Source organism: Oryza brachyantha, chromosome 7 (assembly GCF_000231095.2).
Source record: "Oryza brachyantha chromosome 7, ObraRS2, whole genome shotgun sequence".
NCBI classification, from domain to species: Eukaryota; Viridiplantae; Streptophyta; class Magnoliopsida; order Poales; family Poaceae; genus Oryza; species Oryza brachyantha.
In genome coordinates, this window is record NC_023169.2 from 12,566,582 (window position 1) to 12,586,970 (window position 20,389).

The window sequence follows — 20,389 nt, forward strand, 5'->3', positions numbered from 1 at the left end:
TCTTATGCTACGCTGGCAGTAGTGTAGTAAAAATTTTATAGAGGTAAAATTTAAACTTAAATATATAATATTATAATAAATCTGTGTATAATTTTTATATTAAAATATAGGAATTGCTAAATATGTGTTATGAAAGTTTTAAAATTTTTAATATACTTATAAAAATACATCGGTAGATTTAAAATTTACTACACTACTATCCTTCCTCTTAAAGGTACCGTAATAAGGCGCTACGTCTTAAGCGCCTAGGTAGTGAAAATGATTTTCACTTAATTACATCCCTATTTTAGTCCGTCGAAAAGAAATAAAAAGATGTCATGAACAGTAACTTTTTATTGTTTCACCCTCTATTTGTGAGGAGAGTAGATAACTTTCAATTCATCGCTCGCAGCCAGTACGTTCTCACGCGGGCTGAGCAGAGAACGCACTGAACCCCCTAGCAGAACTTAGCAAATCTAAATCAAAGGTAGTTACGACGATTCCATTAATGTGGTAACACTGCTGAATTAATCTCCTGACAAATGCCATGCAGAGAAAAAAACAGTAACGACCAATTAGACCGAAATTACTCCTATGGCAAGACTAAACTCCGAAACAGATGCGAAGAATTTTCAGTGGACACGTGAAAAACAACACACCATTATTCAAATTTTAAAATCCGGTGGCAGAAACCACTGCTTGGTTTCTCTGTACGTAGGAGACTCCGGTCCTGCTAAATGATCATTTGAAACAGTTTTATCCTTTATCCTTTATATTTATTCGTATTTTAGCAGATCATCTATATTACATCATCTGTATCTTTTTAGAGGACAGAGATAAAACATCTAAATATGAAATTTAATATAGATGATATTAAAAAAAATAGATGATATGATGAATTTTCTGTTAAAGTTTAATTCATAACCTTTATTCTATTTTTAGGAATGAAAGATAAGATACACGAACTAATGGATGCTCTAAAGGCTTAACCACCAACGGCAGACGAGCTAAACGCGCCCGCCGTCGTTGCGTATAAAAAGGCCACGAGATGTAGCCAACCAAACCACACAATCAAACTCGTTCCTACTTGACCAAGTGAAGAAAAGCTCGCTGTACTGCACTTAGGTCTCAGCTCGATCGCCATATATATCGAAGAGAGGATGAGCAGCATGCAGGAGAAGATGGTTAGGGAGGCCATGGCGGCGATGAACGGCCATGCCGCCAGCGACGTCGCCGTGAACCTCTACCCGTTCATCCGCAAGTACACCGACGGCCGCGTCGAGCGGCTGCTGACCAGCACCTACGTGCCGGCGTCCGAGGACGCCTGCAGGGGCGGGGTGGCGACAAGGGACGTCGTCATCGACCCCGGCACCGGCGTGTCCGCGCGCCTGTTCCTCCCTGCCGCCGCCACCGCCGGCGGCAGGAGGCTTCCCGTCGTGCTGTACTTCCACGGCGGCTCCTTCTGCACGGAGAGCGCGTTCTGCCGCACGTACCACCGGTATGTCAGCTCCCTCGCGTCGCGCGCCGGGGCGCTCGTCGTGTCGGTGGAGTACCGCCTCGCGCCGGAGCACCCGATACCCGCGGCGTACGACGACGCGTGGGCCGCGTTCCGGTGGGTGGAGTCGCTCTCGGACCCCTGGCTCGCGGAGTACGGGGACCGCGGCCGGACGTTTGTCGCCGGCGACAGCGCCGGCGGCAACATCGGCTACCACACGGCGGCGCGCGCCGGCAGCGAGAACGGCGCCGGCGACGGCCGCGCCATGCAGATCCAGGGGCTGATCATGGTGCACCCCTTCTTCTGGGGACCCGACAGGCTGCCGTGCGAGGCGGCCTGGGACGGCGCGTCGGTGCTCCCGGCGTTCGGCGTCGACTGGCTCTGGCCGTTCGTCACGGGCGGCCAGGCCGGCAACGACGACCCCCGCATCGACCCCACCGACGACGAGCTCGCGTCCCTCTCCTGCCGCCGCGTGCTCATGGCAGTCGCCGGCAGGGACACCCTCCGCGACCGCGGCCGCCGCCTCGCGTCCCGCATGCGCGGCGCCGTTGACGTGACGCTCGTCGAATCCGAGGGCGAGGACCACGGCTTCCACCTCTACCGCCCGCTGCGCGCCACCAGCAGGAAGCTCATGAAGAGCATCGCGCAGTTCATCAACCAGCCGCCTGCCACCGCACCTGCACCACCAACACCTGCGCCGGCGACTCCGCTGAGGTGGCCGGAAACCATTCTGTCCGAGCTGGACGAGTGGCGGTCGACGTACGACGACGGCGCCGCTCCCAACTCGTCACAGATCCTTCTCGGCATGCCTACTAGGGCATACAAGGCAATATTCATTGACGCGTCGGAGAAGAAAGCCAGCACCGGACATGGCTCCTCTAACACGGCCGTCGTCGCGTCATTAACCATTGGACGCAGCCGGAGCGCATCAAAGACAAGCTACGGGATACCATGGTCAGCAACCACCGCAGCTCATAGTTACAGAGGGGTAGCTGCTGCAGGAAGCCTCAGCCAGCACTACTGTCAGCGTCTGTTCCATGGAGGAGTACTGTGGTGAACGTTTGATGGTTTCATCGTACCGATCGAATAATGATACAAGACCATATATATATATATATATATATATATATATATATATATATATATATATATATATATGTAAGACTTATATATATAATGGTTTGAAGGTTTGATGGTTTCAATTATAGGCGAATTATCACTACTCGGTGAGAGAAAAAAAATATCATCTTTACAAGTGGCATTGTTAAGTTATGAATCTCAGTAATATGTATCTATTGAGATACTAAAGTGTAAAGGAAAAAAAAAATATATATATATAGAAGGGGGGCACCAGGTCGGTAATGAAGACCCTAGAAATTTCCCCATTGTCTCCTAGCTAGGCCACTTTCGACAAGATTACTATCTTTTTCCGTGCGCATGCTTTCCAAACTGTTAAACGATATACTTTTTTTAAAAAAAATCTATAGAAAAATAACTTTAAAATATCATATTAATCTATTTTTAATTTTTTATAATTAATAATTAATCAATTAATTATGTAGTAATCTATTAGTATATTTTTCGTGCTAGATACTTATCCAAAACTACATCCGCCAAACGCGGTCCTAGTCTTCGATCTCTAATCCCTAGTCTCTCAAGCCTAAATACTACAAAATTACAACATGGTATCAGAGCGGGATGATCTCACTTGATTTTCTTGCAATCCCTAGCAGCATGAGTTCATCTGGAGTGCGTGACTGCAGCTTGAGCGGTGAATCGTGGTCCAGCGGCGCTTCTGAGTTCTGAAGAGAGGCAATAAAATCCATTCAAGCTTTGCCTTGGGTTTTTTGCTCCCGGAGCTGTGTTTCTTTGTTGCTGCTATGGTGGTGTGGCTGCTGCTTTCTTTGTTATGCGTGTGCTGCTAAAACCTACAGCCATTTGTGTGGTCTGGTACAAGCTTCCGATCTTGATAAGTCTGTACTGATGAAGTTGTCTTTTGACTGGGTTCCAATCTGCTACAGTCACTAAGAAATGGGTGAGGAGACTCCGATATTAGCAAAGATATGTGAAAGTATGAGAGTGTTATTTACTCAGATTATGCGAGGAATCACAGCAGAACACTAAAGGGGCCTATCACTTTAGATCCTAATCCTGTTAAACTTTCTGGACCTGGAAACTATTTTAGTTGGTCTCGCCATGTTAATTTAGTTTTGGGATCACACGGTCTCAAGAGTTTTCTGTTGAATAGTCCCACATTGGTTGTGGAAGGGTAATACACCTGTGATATAAGTGGAGGAGCCCCTCACCTCAATGACTAGCTTTTGGCGTGAATAATGTCCTTTACGATCATACATTTTCTAGATGAAAAGACAACTAAACCAGGTGATAAATATGAGAGCAATTTTACCATTCTTGAGGAGGTACCACTATTTTCTATGTCAAATTTGATACTTTTTAATACCTAAGGTACCACTGTTTTACTAAAAGGTACTAAATTTTACATAGAAAACAGTGGTACCTTCTGGCACCTTCTGGTACCTTCTTAAGGATGAAAAAAATACTCTAAATTCGAATTGGTGGACTACCCTCTAACTCCAACATTGCATATAAATCTTTATACATATAAAGTTGAAACAAATTCAACACAATTAAAAAAGCAAGACGCGCATATGTATTGTGAGGCCCATGAGTCGGTGCTACAAAACTCCATGAGACGGGCCGAAACAAATGTGGAACGGGCTGACCATGAATCCACTCAAACCTTCACCTGAAGCCATCAAAAGAGGAAAGTCGGACTGCTCTCCCGGTGAGAGTGCAGCTGAACACGCGCGCTCTAGCCCTTTTTGTCATACGCTCAAAACCTAGCCATGCGTCAAGTCGGTCAAAACCGTCTTTAAAACCACTGAGGGACAGGGACCGGTTGTATTTGGTTTTACGATTCAAAGACGAAAAACATACTGAACTATAAGTTAAGAGACCTCAAGTAGACTTATTCCTACGTGTGGGGACTCGGAAGAAGGAACCGACTGGATGGATTTCTGCATTGGAAATGGGCTCAACGTAATGTACAAAAGTGTCTCTCCTTAATGATAATTACCCTATTAATTGGGATAAATTCGATGATTAGATAGTTTATTTGTTGTCAATTTATTTATATTGACACTTATGAGTACGGCGTGTAAAACCATATGAGTCAATGAAAATAGGCTAGGATGACAAATAATCGAACATCAAAATTCGTGTAATTTCTTTTGGAAATAGCATAGAGACACTTCTCTAACATTTTTCTATAAAAAAATTGATCACGGTAATACAAATATTTAGCAGCGAAATTAATTTATTAAAAAAATGTTTGGACCTGGCACTTCAATGGATCATAAATTATAAAACAATTAAAACAAAGTAAGCTCACTGGGCTAAACGAACATCCAATTGTGGCCCATTCAGCCTATTTCGGAAGATATATATATGTCAGTACTGACAACTGTACATCTCATAGCCACTACGGTTTCTCCAAACACAAGCACTTGTTGTCCATCATCGTGCGAAAATTTTCCTCCTTGTTTGACATTGTAATTTATGTACCTAAAAACTTTTTAATATATATTCTGAAATTTTATTATTTTTCATAAACTTTTATGTTTTTATTCCAAAACCAATCGATTTTATACAATTCAGTGAATATTCTAGTTTTGCTCTTTTGAAAACTAACTGTTTGCTCTGTCTTGCATAAAGGTTTTTATTGAAAAAATTAAAACACTTCCATTTTCATTTTTTTTGCCGCATGCAGCTCAATCTTTATCAACAAATTATTTTAAAGCAATTCACCTAGTATCACATTTGGCATCCATTCAATTTAATTCGATAAACCCTAACTATTATCGATTCTCGCCTTATTAACCGTCCTAGTTAGTGAGACCCTAGTTAGTACATAGAGGCTTACCACCACTAAAACCTTTTTAGCATTTAGGAGTATCGCCATATGTTTTCGTGATCTTTCCTGGTACAATGTGCCCGGAGTTTGACACCCGACAAGAAACCATGCCAGATATATTTCCGCTTCTCGCTTATACATACAATTTTAAATTTTAAAAACTAAATTTAGAGGTTTTTAATTATGTTTTATTTTTTAGACTATACTTTTGGATATATACGAACATATATATAAATATTTCATCCATAAACATAATCGAACAAATATGGCTTATGCATTCTTGACAACTACCATCTCCATTTCTCCCGTTTCGTTATCAACAGTGAAGTTCACCTCTCTTTTTATTCTAATCGGGCTGCCTACAAATACCCTAAATTCCAGTCAATACTTTAAATGGCCACGATATCATTGAGATTTATGCATGAACAGTGACTCCACCACAATCCCTTTCTTCTCGCCACGAGTGCATCAAGCTAAATTTCCAGTTAAATTTACGCATCTAGGGACTCATATGATGTTTACCCATGCTGCCATGCAGCGAGTAGACTCAATTCAAATATGGACCCGTGAAGAATTTCATGAAGATACCAAATCTTTCCCCCCATCCTTTTTTTTCCCTTTTCCTTTTCCTCCTTGCGCCTTGTTTGCTCTTCTCGTTCCCATGAAGCCACCAGCAGCAACTAGCACTAGCAGGCGACCGCAGGAGCAACCAGAAGGATTTTTTTTTATTTTTTAAACATTTTTAATAAACAACTTTATTATTACTTTAAGAAAAATATTTTTATCATAAAAACCTTTTGGCCCCGTCACCTTACGTGACGTGACAAGACAACACTGTCATGCGGAGTAGTTGGCGTGGCAGTGCTATCTTATCGCAACTGTAGTAGTTGAGACAAGGATTAATTCTGACAATGATAAAGAAAAGAGCTCCAAAGAAAATCATAACAAAAATGTTTTCTTGTCTCCACCATTTTTTTTTTGACAAAGCTCGCCAATTGTTTCTAACCAGGATAATCTGTCATCTTCTTACACATGGGTGATGTAGACACCAAATGATGGCTAAGATCTCTCAACTCTCTAGAATTTAAATCATTAGGATATAGTTCTACTGCTCAATCAAACTGTCCACAATAAAATCATGAAATAATTCTCTTTGATTAAAAGCAACCGAGCAAACAAGTAACTCAAATGTTGTGCCACTGAAGCGGCTATCCAACTCTTCAAATAACCAGTCAATAACAACATTAAAATAACCCACTTTATAATGATGTTTGTTCATTTTTTGTTTTGTTTTTTTGCCTTGGCTTCTTTGGATTCATATAAATTTCTTTCATCTTTAATTTGACAATACCATATTTTTCATAAAAGTTATACACAACGGCCTCTAATTTTACTAGTGGTGGATGGTTGGGTGATGGCTACAAGATTCCCTTCAAGAGTCCAAGAGGAAGTTCAATTGTTCAAAATCAAAATTGAAACCCTATCTTCTAATCTAGACAAATGAAAAGGCACTATCAACATTCACATAACTTGTAATCTTATGCTACTATTTTGATAATTTTGCATGGAAAAGAATTTAAAGTAATTTGATTAAGAAAAGGAGAAAATAAGAGAGATAAATGCCTCTCTTGTCTTGTGATGGCTGATGTTGATGAGGCGGAGTTGGTGAGCCATCGAGATGAGACGATCATAAAAAATGGCTGAGATAGAGTAGTCTCGAAGAGGGACAAAGAGAGGAAGGTTGAAGAGACAATGCGTGGAAAAATGGAATCGAGTTGTCATGGCGACGATGAAGCACCTAGTGGCTGTGATTTCACTTGATTGCGGACATGTGTGAGCAATCAGGTTGAATGAAACTACCCACTGTGAAAGTGTCGAGGTTGGAGGCACGATGAGTTGATGCATGTCACTTGGGCCTTTTCCTACTCAGCTGCTCGCCTTCCTTTCCCCTGGGCTTTCTTCTAGATTGGTGGGTGATGGGTTGGGTGGTGCATAAACTTGGTCCAAGGGTATACCTGTCTAGGGGTTTAAGTACTAAGAATAAACATTTGGTTTGGTGGATGTGAACCCACCCTCATTGGGCTTCAGCCCTAATATCAATCTTTTATAGATTAAAATGATATATTTACCCCGGAGTCGAAATGTAAGGGTCTCGAACGCAGAGATTTAATGAAAAGTCCTGAAAGAGCTGAATGGGCATGGCTTTGGTCTTGAAGTTGGTAAACTAATGAAACAAAGGTAAATGTAGTACTACTTGAAAAACCCTTTTTTGCAACACCCCTTTCTATTTTTTTTTTCAAACGGACTAAAATAAAGCCACTAGTGAAAATCAACTTACCTTGCTGGTAGATGACATAAGCAGCCGCCAGTGAAAATTATTTTATAAGTGAGTGCACACTAGTGAGAACCTGTTTTAGTTAAAATGTGTACTTATACCTAACTTTTTCATACAAAGTCATGAAGATTTTGTATACAACTTGTAGATCTCAATGAGATTACTTTTTAGTTGATAACTTCTCCATTTGATATAACTGAAGGCTGCAAATATTCGTTGTAAGATTCAAGATCTATTTTTACAAAATTTAAAATATATGATTCAAATAATCTCCGATGGACATAAGATCTATGTCAAAGTTGTAAAGTGCTCCAAGATATATAATTATGTAGTTCATGGGTTTTTCATTTGAAATCATTTGTATGGAAAAATAACTATTTTAATTTTTGAACAATGAAAAGCAAAACAATATCATTCTTTATTATAAGCAACAGATGTTTGATAATGAGATGGTGACATGATGTGTGAATGGAGCTAGAGGTCTCAGGCTCAAACCCTTACAAATTACATACTTGTGATTTTAATCCTAGGAATTACCTAAATTGCTCATTAAGATGGATATATAGTTGTGGAAATCAATTTTCGATGGCGGCTGCATCTACCAGCAACGAAGATTGCTGATTTTCACTAGCCTTTAGTTGTTGGGGAGCATCGGACAGCCGGCAAAAACGTGTTTTAGCTGCCAGTAAAAATATCACTTTTAGTAGTGTAGTAGACAGGCCTGTCCAAGTGACTTCTTCTTATGAACAAAATGAATATCAATCTCAATATGTTTTATAGGTTCGAGCTGCACGTATACGTGGAACGGTGGATGGCACTGACGCTGTCGCACATCACAATGGTCATAGCAAAAAGATGAGTATGGGACTCCCCTAAAAGTTGGCGAAGTCAACAACATTTGTCGACGGCGTGAGAAATTGATGTTGGTTTGTGCATAAAAATGGCGCTAGTACGTAGTAGGACATCGAGATAGATACGAACGATGCTAAAGTCCCTCAAGTCCCTATTCGATGTCGCTGCGTTGAAGTGACCTTGTTACAAGAGCACCCTAGCATAATCTTGTTAGATAAGAGACGGACTAAAGAAAAAAAAAAAGCACACAAACAACTTCGTCGATCTTTACCGTAAGTATAGATATATTTTATAATATTTTGCATGATGTGTTTGTGGTAGATCAAAATCATGCTACCACAAACATAGAGTGCATGCTATCAATGAGAATGTGGTTTAGATAACCGCGGAATAGAGAAGTTTAATGTGTAATAATCCTTAAATTCTATTAAGATGGTAGATGACGAACCTGCCATCATAACCTACGGCTGCACCACTTCCAGGAGACAAGGATTATATTCAGAAAATTGAGGTAGGTTATAGCAAATATTTTCAAAAGAATTTGAAGTATGCAGTAGTAGTACTGTTGTACACAAGCTGCGCCCCCAAAGCTGGGCACGCAAGCAATTAAGCTGCTACCTAACCAAAAGCAGTACAATAAAATTGAATGTTATGGAATAATGCCAATGGATGTACGCCTAATCTTGTTTATATTCCGCCGTACAGCTTGAGAAAATAAATACAGAGAAAAACTGGAAAGGCCAGCCCGGTACATACATGTATATATATTACGCAAACAGACTTTTTCATGCAGCCTGAATAAAATGCTCATGGTAGCCAAAAAGAAATAAACATAAGCACCAAAGAACCGGTAATTTAAATGCTGATCACAAACGTTTATTGATCCCATAAGTATGCTGGTAAATGTTTAAGAAATATTCCAGTCAAAAACCAGAGAATATTTTCAATAATGTGCATAATGTTTGGCGCAAAAAATCCGCCCGGTCTGGTTGTTTTCTTTTTGGGGGAATACCAGGTCTGGTTGTTTGATCCAAGTCTTCTCTTATGTTATTGATATAAATTATAAAAACTCGTTTCAAAGTACGATATACCAACGGGATATAAAAATATACAGATATTGCCCCGAATTCGGGCATGTATAGTTTTTTCCTCTTCAGGTATGTATAATACATTGAATTTTATACTGAAATTTCCTGCACCCTGTACATATCATTCTGTCGTATGTATAGTACAAAATTCGCACCGTGTCTTTTTCACTACCATTAACATATCCGTTGAATTTTGGCTAGAGATTTAGCAACATGATTTCTTCTTGATTTGTTATTCTCTGGTTTGTTTATGTTCAGAGTCCATTATCTAGAGATTTGATCAATCTGGTGTTACTCTAATGTGTGACCCTCGGACTATAATAAGTGGCTATAGCTTCTTTTGAAGTCAAGGCCGGATTATCCATTATCAAAAAAAATTAACATATCTGTTTGTTGCAACATGTGCATATAATTAATGTGGACTGTACATCCCAATAAAGAGAATACATAGTCTTTCTAAAGAAACAACATGCATCCCCATCTTTTCATTTCTGTTTATGAAAGCATAAGATAAATTTTAAATTTTTAACATTAAATTTGGAGTTCATTTTGGGGATTTTTCACCATAGTTTAATTATTTTTCAATCTTAGTTTTTAGATCGCTAATAATACATATATAATTTTTTTACAAATTATTTTTGTTTGTAAATATGCTATTAAACAATCACATCCTTGATTTTTTTATTTTTTATGGAAACAATGCTTTTTGTGTGACTTGGGTGGGGTATTGTGGAAACGATGTTTTTTCCATTACGTGGGGTGAAAAGGAGCATCGACGAATCCAAATTTTACGAAGCAGACAGAAGTGCATTTATTTTTAGGTTGGAGTATGCGAGTCTGCTACTATATACTCCCTCTGTTTTTTTAATTGACAATGTTTACTTTTGAATCTGCGTTTAGTCATTCATCTTATTTAAAAAGTTTATATAATTATTAATTATTTTCTTATAATTTGATTTTACTATATTAAATCTAAGTATGATTTATAATTTTGTATTTTTACATAAAAATTTTGAATAACACAAATGATCAATCTTAGATCCAAAAGTCAACTGTGGCAACTAAAAAAACGGAGACAATATTCAATGGCATATGATGGAATTGTATCCTAGCTGTAGTAATATACTAAGTAAATTCCGCATTAGGCCATTCCTTTTCATCCGATCAGAAATACACGAGTGATATTGTATACTGCAACAATTGCCACGCTTAGCTGAAGGGAATTACTCCCTCCACATTTTTCTTATTTAATACTGTTGAATTCTAAGTCTACATTTGACAATTTTTTATTCAACAAAATTACGTAGTTATTAATTATTTGGTTGTGATTTGATTTATTACTAAAGATATTTTAAGCATGAATTAACTTTTTTTATTTGCACAAAAAATTTAAATAGGACAAGTGATCAAACATAAATTCAAAAGTCAACGATGTTAAATATAAAAACCAGTAGAGTATATACAATAAGTCTACATTAGCCACCTATAAGGATAGCCACAATATATATACGGTGAGGTATATAATAGAGAATATTAAATTCTATAAAAACTGACAACAAATTTATAGCTAGGCCATGGAGTTATCGAAGGTAAAAACATGGCCTCAACTACATAGAGTATTGTCCGAAGGCATTTTTACAATACTAGATTGTGTGCTAGATATGTCTAAGGTTATATATGACGAATTATTACTAATGGGTTCCATCTGATAAGGGTTGCCCAAAATCGATTACAAGTGGAAGGCCTCACCTGTGACATGACCTGCTGACACAGACTGTTTAGTTCCAAAAGAATCTTTTTGAACATTTAAATAAAATATTAAATATATATAAACACTAAAACTAATTACACAGTTATAGGAAAAATTATGAGACGTATCTTTTGAGCCTAATTAGAACGTGATTAGCCATAAGTGCTATAGTAACCAATATGTGCTAATGACGGATTAATTAGACTCAAAAATTCGTCTCGCGGTTTTCAGGCGAAATCTAAAATTTATTTTATAATTAGACTACGTTTAATACTTTAAATATGTGTCTAAATATTTGATACGATGTTTTTGAAAAAAAAATTACAAACTAAACGAGGCCTCGTTACTGGTGGCCAACTATCTATGAGAATGACTAAATATAAGGCTATCCGCGTTAAGAGACACCGTGATCCGTCGTAATTATTGAGAGGATATGTGGTTGGTATAATTTTTGCAGTTGGTCGTTAACTATAATTTAAACTTGTTCTACGCTGCTCATATAATACCATATATGGCCACATAAAAATCATTACTGCTTATACAATTAACTTACCAGTCTACAGCTAGCCCGCCACAGTAGTTGTCTATAGTAATACTTCAGTACTTCACATGAAACTATCATATGTTTCTCGGTCTAATTATTTCAGTTAGTACTAATCACGAGTTCCTGCCATATATAAAAGCCTCGTTGTGCAGATGCACACAGTAATACGTAAAATGCCATAATATATATACAACTTCTTGAAGCCGTAAAACTCTTTATGATACGTACTCGCTCCGTTTCGTCGTTTCCTAGTGTAATTTGTAATTAAGTCGTTTTAGGTTTGACTCACTTTACATTAAAATAATCTAATGCCAGACCAATAAATTAATTTTATTAAATCAATATTATATTTCCGAAATAGTAAATTAGTTTTATTAACTCTACTAATAAGATATTATTTGTATTTGTATTAAATATTTAAATGTTACTATATTTTTATAAAATTAGTCGATCTCTTAGAAGAAGTTCAACTTAAAGCAGACATGAAGTGACTTAATTATATAATATCAAACGTACCGTTCAAGTATGGAAAATGCCAAACTATTCATGCTTAATGTGTTCTCCTTTCCATGTAAAACCATCTAGCAAATACTTGTTGTTTTGCTGCGTTTATTGCAGAAAAAATTTTTGGGTTATGTTTACTTGATTTCTTTCAATTTAAAAATAAATTGCCTTTTTCTGACAAACAAATTAATTATTTTTTTGAGTGAAAAATTAATTAATTTTTTATATAGTTCAAGTTTTCTATTGTTATATAAGTTGTCTTTTCATTACATTTCTTCTTCGAATATCTTCACTAACACAGATTCTTATATCTATATATATAAGTATGTCAAACGAGTTGTCACATATGACCATAGCCGTAACAAGAACTTGACAGCCTTCAGGGGAAGTCGAAACAAAAAGGAGTCATCACTGATATACACTCATATGTAATGACTATATTTACCATGTTGTTGCAATTGTGACTAGACTTATCTATAATGATTCCTCATGAGGAGTTACTATAGATATGCGCTTATCTATCCCAAGCCATTACAAATTATCCTCGAATCATATGTAACATGTGGCGCATGCCTTCAGTTATTAGATATATAGCTTTTTAATATACTTTAAAAAAATCTCAAGGTGTCATACTTTTTAGTATAAAAATTTAGTATCTTGAGATACATTGTATCTCAATGTGTTAGAATTTTGTACTAAATTTTTTTTACATCAAAGTACTTCTCAACGGTGGTAAAAAAACTCTTACATATAAGATTGACTACATCAGTGACCAATTCTTTCCGATAGCCAGCTAACAGCATCTCTAACAGAGTTCCTACATTTTTGTAAAAATTTTAGTAATTTTGATAAAAATTCAAACTCCAACAGATTTACCAACCGGATGTCCAAGCCATTCGGCTGGCCAAACACTCTCTCCCACTTACCAAATTTGATCATCCAAAATTGCTTTGCCAATAGTGCGCTCTACATATATTGTCTTTCTCCACACATCTAGATAGTTATAAGTGAAGATGGTGCTGAATTGTGTAGTTAATATAGAGAGAAAATTTTGTGACTAGTTGGCTAAACAAACAAATAAGGAGCCAAAAATAGATACTATTAGAGATGCTCTTGCCGTTGCATATAGAGTTGGATTCGTTAGAGATAGATGTCTTTTACCATCCTTGAAAAAGTTTCTCAAAGTACCATATTTTTAGTGTAAAATGTATGATACCTTGAGTTACATTATACCTTGAGTAACCAAAAATTTATACCAAGAGTTTTTTTATCATCTTTGAAAAAGTATCTCAAAGTACCACTTTTTAGTATAAAAAGTGTGACACTTTAATTGAGGTACTAAAAATTTATACTAAAATTCTTGTTACCTTAAGATACTTTTTAAGGACAATAAAAAAAACCCATAGAGATATACCGGGTTGTGTCCGTGGCAGTGCATCATAATCACCAACAAAGTCCTAGCTCGTTGCTCGATCGATCTTTTTCCCTTTTTTTCCTTGGGGACAATACAACATCTAGCTCACATACTTAGTTGATTGCCTGGATCCCATGCACGAAGTTGCATGTCTTTGTGTTCTGCTTCCACACGTAAACCAACTCGTCCTGTTAATCATTTCGTCCTGGAACTGTGGCTTCTGGAGTTGGGCAGCGTATTAATCGACCCTATACGTGCAATTAAGCTAGGAAACTAATTAATTAAGTCTGTCGTATACACTTGTAGTACTAGCAATGCAGCATATATATATAGGTTGCAAGAGAGCTGCATGGACGAGTGATCAATAAGCTTCAGAAGAGAGATCGAGTTCGATCAGAGAGAGAGCTGCAGCTAGCTAGCAAAACACTACTAGCTTGCTGCTGCTGCTCTCGTCGATCGATCGATCAGCAAACCATGGGCAATGGCGGCATCAAGGCGTATGCGGCCATTGTTCTGATCAGGCTGATGTACTCCGGCATGCACGTCATGAGCAAGGTCGCCTTGGACCATGGCATGAACCCCTACGTCTTTGTGTTCTACCGCCACGGCACCGCTGCACTCGTCTTGATCCCAGCGACTCTTATTCTAGAGAGGTTCTGCTCAGCTACCTATCTACCTTCTCAAATATATAGTGTGTATCTCTCTTCCCATTTGATTGAATTTTTTTCTGTAGTTTAGCCATAGAAATATGGCAAAATTTGCTACAGGTTATCGAAAAAACGTGTAATTAGCCGGTGGACACCGTAAGATCACGAATTTGCTGCAAGGCACCATAAAAATATAGTAATTAGCTGGTAGACACTCCGGCCATTATTTATTAATTTTAGAGTTCAAAATTTTAAAAATGACGAGATTGTCCATGGTGACCGGGTCGCCGCCGCCCTCACCGTAGCTGGTCGCTGCCGCCATCGCCTACTCAGTCACCTTGTAGGCTAGGGTGCGGCGTCGAGACCGACTGGGTCTGGTTCGACTGGACCTAGTCAGCATAACGGGTTTGCCACCCAGGGCAATCAGGTTAATTTTAAAATTTTTTACTTCAAAATTAATAAAATAATGGCCGAAGTGTCTACCAGCTAATTACTATATTTTTGTGGTGCATTACAGTAAATTCGTGATCTTACGATGTCCACTGTCTAATTACACGTTTTTTTGATACTTTATAGCAAATTTTGCCTACAAATATATATATGCTTATGAACTATAAATATTTATCGTGACTACGTACTATTTCACTATTAATTTCTTGTGGTGTTCTTGTTATGCAGGCCAAAGGCTAAACTGGTGACGTTCAAAATTGCAGCCAAAATGTTTGTGCATGCATTATATGGGTAGGTTGGATCGGTTGTTCTCGCTCCATATTTCTGTGGTTCTAATTGCTCCATGTATGACTTTTCAGACACGTACACGAGCTAAAGCTTGCCATGCATAACACGTGGCACCATCAAAATAATAGCGTTCAGTTGTACCCATGTTTTTCTTATGCTTACGAACCAAAATTTAAATTTTTTAAGTTAAATTTTGTCTTGTAACGTAGTTTATTTTTTTAGCTTTATCTTTTAAATCACTAAGAATATAAATATTAAAGTTTTATTAATAATTATTTTCTATTTACAAATATACCGTTACCACCACTGCTACTAGAATACCAACCCTATATAACAACAAAGAATATATATATATATATATATATATATATATTCATTAACATCCATATAAGTCTAGGTAATGCTAAAAGCTTGCCATGTATGACTTTTCAGACACGTACACGAGCTAAAGCTTGCCATGCATAACACGTGGCACCATCAAAATAATAGCGTTCAGTTGTACCCATGTTTTTCTTATGCTTACGAACCAAAATTTAAATTTTTTAAGTTAAATTTTGTCTTGTAACGTAGTTTATTTTTTTAGCTTTATCTTTTAAATCACTAAGAATATAAATATTAAAGTTTTATTAATAATTATTTTCTATTTACAAATATACCGTTACCACCACTGCTACTAGAATACCAACCCTATATAACAACAAAGAATATATATATATATATATATATATATATATATATATATATTCATTAACATCCATATAAGTCTAGGTAATGCTAAAAAGTCTTACATTGGGAAGCGGAAGGAGTATACGAGAGACCAACTTGCAATAGTGATAACGATCATTAATTAGAAATAATGTCAAAATATACGAAAACTTCAGGTATTCCTATATGTAATATGTCGTATCAACATGAAAAAAAATCCATGCATCATAATACGACAGGCATATAGCTATATTGTATTTATTTATTTATTTCAATTTAGTAGAACAAATTATAAACGGCGAGAATACAATCCGAGCTAAAAGTCCAGATAAAATAGATAAAATATTAGAAATAAAAAAATCATGGTAAGCGAGCAAGAAATAGTATGTCTTATGTATTGATGTCTTAACTATTAACTGCTAACTAAAACTGTCCCAAAATATAAGGGCGGGACTTTACAAATTTAGAATTAAACTGGAGTGACAAATTAACCATATCAATTGTAGGTTTGATCGAGGTTCAATTCGTGATCACCCTAAGAATGTCTAAATACAGTAAATTATTATGAGGAAGTCCACTTTATTAATAAAATGTACTAGTCTTTAAGAAAGATGCTTTTCATTGACTACTGGCTGTTGGAGTATAGACAAGGGAGGTGTGTACGTATGTACGTACGTACTGCGCTGTACCCCTTGGCTGCGCCCCCAGGGAACACGGAATTAACATTTGCTAAAACGGCACATCGATCTATACTGTTCTAAAATACAAGTGGTTCAACAATACTATCATACGTGCATATGATTTATATTTCTTTATATCAAAACTAATACTAGAAAAGTAGTGCATCTACACACCCTATTAGCAACAAGAGGAGTCAACTGGTGTTACCTTTTAGCTTGTTGGTAGAAAAACCAAACGATATATTTATAACTTAAAAATAATTTGTGAATAATAATTTTATATACATGTTCAGTAATATAAAAGCTAAAACTAGAAAATAAATTATAATAAAAAGCCTCAAAATCAACATCAAATTTAAGATTAAAGATTTAAACTTTGGTTTCTAAACCGAACGAAACTTCCTCAATGGAAGATGAGCCTAGAAACTTCCTCAATGGAATGAGCCTAGCTAACTGTTTGACTTGTTGAATCGAATGACTAGAATTGAAACACTAGTTACATCCGGAAATTTTTTTTTGACACTTTAGAAGATTCAAATGACTTGCACCTAGTAGGATTTGGCTTTCAAAAACGACCAGAGGGAGTAATTAGCAAGCCACGAGTGACTTTGTCTCATAATTAATAAATATACAATTGTTTTGGTGTGGACTTTTCGTGTCAGTTCTGTTGATAAAATAGCTTCTCAGATTTTAGTCATTTTTTACTCGGTTGGAGTGTTAGTTTTAATTCTTTATATTTATAAAATTATAATTTTAGTAACCCTTGCATTCGTACCGAACATTCATATTGCGTACCTTTTGTGGATGTAAACATTGTTGTTTTTTATGGTAACTTTTTTTTTAGTAATGAGTAATTAAGAATCAATTTATTTTTTAAAATAAATTATGTCATGCTACGTGTCGACATGTTCTTTTGTTTGGAATCTCAATTTTAGTTTCTTTAATTAGAAATCCTGAAATTTGATATGTTCAACGTTGTACCATCTTAGATTCTAAATTCTTATTTCTTGCCAATTTCTTTGTGCAATTTAAAATTAATAATTAGCCAGTTGTTCTGCCTAACCTGTCCAAATTTAAATAAATGATGTCTAGGGTGCCGTATATACTAATTAGTTTAGAGGTAGTACAAAGACAAGTCGTATCCCATCTCCTGGTTTTTTTTTTTTTGAGATCTTCTTATGTGCATATTTTATATATAGTACACCTGTGCAGTTTGTCAATTTAATTCTACTGCTTTGCATTAAGCCGCTTCATGTCACGGTTACTTAGACAGGAAAGCAGAGTGTCACACAAGTTCATGAAAGACTATAGGAAGCATATATACCTCGCCTGACGCCTGTGACTTGATAAACTGTTGACCCCTTTTTATCATCTGTTAACTTATCAAGATATTAAATAGCTTTTGATTTTTTTTAGTTAAACTGATCTAATTCCCGGTGATCTTGTTTCTTTTTTTCTCTCAGAGTGACAGCATGTGGTTTCTTATTTAACGTTGGTCTCAATTATGCTTCAGCAACGTCATCGTCAGCACTGTACAACGTTCAACCGGTGGTTACGTTCATCCTTGCTGTTGTATTTGGGTAATAGATATGCAAATTTATTCCACAAACGTCCGGATCTCCTTAATGATTCTACATTTAATCATGAAAACTGGAATCTAAATTGGCTTAGTGAACACAAATTTTATTACTCAAAGGTAATTGGCGCTTTGTCTGAAGTTTGAAGAAGGCATAAATTCCTTTGTTGCAGGATGGAGTCCATGAAACTCAAGAAGCTCCATGGCAACGTAAAAGCTGCAGGCATTCTGTCCTGCATCACCGGAGTCACCGTGCTGGCCTTCTACCAGGGCCCAATGTTCAGATCTTTCAACCATCACCGCCTCTTTCAGAAAGGAAGCAGCAGCAGTTCTGCTGCAGAAAACACCCACTCCCAGACGCAATGGGTGCTTGGGATCTTCCTCATGACACTCTCTAATGTCTTGGCAGGATTATGGACAGTGCTTTTGGTATATCAGTCGAAACCACAGGAAATTGATTTGGCATTTCATGATGAGATCTGCTCTAGTCCAACAAAAACTACCTCGAGGTACAGGTAACTCACGGTACCAAATCGTTTACGATCGTTGGATCTAACGATATCAATCCTGCTAAGCTAGATCCAACGGTGAAAAACGATATAGTACCGTGAGATATCGAGTAATCGAGGTGTTGTTTTGTTGGATCGAAGAAAATCTCTTTCGAAACATGGTTTTCATGGAGAGTAATACTCAGCATGCTGTTCTGTTTTCAGGGGCCATTGATAGAAGAAACATCGAAGCTGATGAACACCACGCTGCAGATCTCGTGGGCTGCGGTCCAAGCCTTCGTTATTGCCGTTATAGCAGAGAGGGACTTCGCCAAGTGGAAGCTGGGCTGGAGTGTTGAGCTCCCTACAGTAATCTACAGTGTAATTGAGCTTAATTACTCTGCAAATCAATGCTCATTTAGTTCATGATATTGTACGTTTGTAACTCAAATTCATGCTTCTTCTCCATGGAACTATATTATTGCAGGGTGTGATCGTCACCGCAGTTTCATACTACATGCAGATGTGGACGATCACAAAGAGAGGGCCAGTGTTTCTTGCCATGTCAATGCCACTTACTTTTATATTCACAATCATCATATCCTCGTTCATTTTAGGGGATGCAACTAGCCTAGGGAGGTATGCATATAACATCATGAGTTATTTAAACCACTCAAAAAATGTTTCTGGTGCTGCAAGTTTCTTTTACTGATGCTGTTAATCTAATTAACTGTGCAGTATATTTGCTGGGATTCTACTGATAGGAGGCCTTTACAATGTTCTGTGGGGGAAAAACATCGAGGAACAGGATGAACTGAAGAACATATGTGTAGCTAAACCAGGCTTGGAGCTGAAGGGCAAAGAGCCCCAGGTGCCTGATGATGATGCAACAACAAAGGTGTAAGCTAAACCGATCGATGTGACGGAAATTAATTAAGATGGTGTACTGACACTAGTGTTTTCTTTCCAGTGGTGACATCCTAGATAGCAGCTAGCTAATTTCGTGACACATTTATAGTTGTAATGAATAAATTAAGTTTAAGTTAGACCTCTCTGATGGAGCCTCTACATATGTGCAAGACCTAATAGCTAGGATGTTGTACATGGACCAGTATCATGTTGCCAAAGTAACGGAATAAGTTAATTGGAGTGGCTCTCACACTTTCGGGCTTATGCCGTTCATTAGGATTGTCAAATCATACAAGTGCATAGGGAAGCACTTTTAAATAAGGCAAATGATTAAATATGGTGTCAACATTCAATGGCGTCCTCTAATAGAAAACTGAGGAAGTAAAAGCTATATTTATAGATGGATTGGATTCCAATATAAGTGTAAGTACTTTCTTTCTATAAATATTTAATGAGGTCATTGTTTTGTTTTTCATAGAAAAACCAAATGACATATTTATAAATAAAAATGATTTACAAATAAAACTTTAATATACACGCTCTTAGCGATCTAAGAAGAAATTCAAATTCAAGGTTAAAAAAAATTAAAATCAACTCTAAATTAAAAGTTGAAAATTTAAATTTTGGTATATACTCCCTCGTTTTGATATATATATATATCAAAAGCTCATTCTGATATCTAGCTAGCTCCAATAGACCGGTGAAGCTCGAAAAATATTGAGACGTAGAAGTAGGGACAAAAACGGTTTGG

General features: G+C 37.1%; 2 protein-coding genes across 2 annotated transcripts; both read left to right on the forward strand.

The window, feature by feature from the left end:
• The first annotated feature begins 1,061 nt into the window (after positions 1-1,061).
• On the forward strand, positions 1,062-2,569 carry LOC121055040 (probable carboxylesterase 2). The gene has a single exon (XM_040526437.1). The coding sequence runs from the start codon at positions 1,140-1,142 to the stop codon at positions 2,529-2,531; it is 1,392 nt and encodes a 463-aa protein (XP_040382371.1). The 5' UTR covers positions 1,062-1,139; the 3' UTR covers positions 2,532-2,569.
• Positions 2,570-14,369: 11,800 nt separating this feature from the next.
• LOC102708816 (WAT1-related protein At5g64700-like) lies at positions 14,370-19,731 on the forward strand. The gene is made up of 7 exons (XM_015839599.1): positions 14,370-14,548; positions 15,221-15,283; positions 18,129-18,245; positions 18,415-18,670; positions 18,955-19,110; positions 19,217-19,368; positions 19,468-19,731. Exons 1-7 carry the CDS (start codon positions 14,370-14,372, stop codon positions 19,631-19,633), a joined length of 1,089 nt encoding a protein of 362 aa, XP_015695085.1. The 3' UTR covers positions 19,634-19,731.
• The last annotated feature ends 658 nt before the right edge of the window (positions 19,732-20,389 follow it).

What these genes read in the sequence shown, in the direction of transcription:
- LOC121055040 (XM_040526437.1), top strand. Translation starts at nt 1,140, where the DNA reads ATGAGCAGCATGCAGGAGAAGATGGTTAGGGAGGCCATGGCGGCGATG.
- LOC102708816 (XM_015839599.1), top strand. Translation starts at nt 14,370, where the DNA reads ATGGGCAATGGCGGCATCAAGGCGTATGCGGCCATTGTTCTGATCAGG. An exon ending in TTTGTGCATGCATTATATGG is followed by an intron (nt 15,284 to 18,128) that starts GTAGGTTGGATC and finishes TTTTTCTCTCAG; the next exon opens with AGTGACAGCATGTGGTTTCT. An exon ending in GATGCAACTAGCCTAGGGAG is followed by an intron (nt 19,369 to 19,467) that starts GTATGCATATAA and finishes TTAACTGTGCAG; the next exon opens with TATATTTGCTGGGATTCTAC.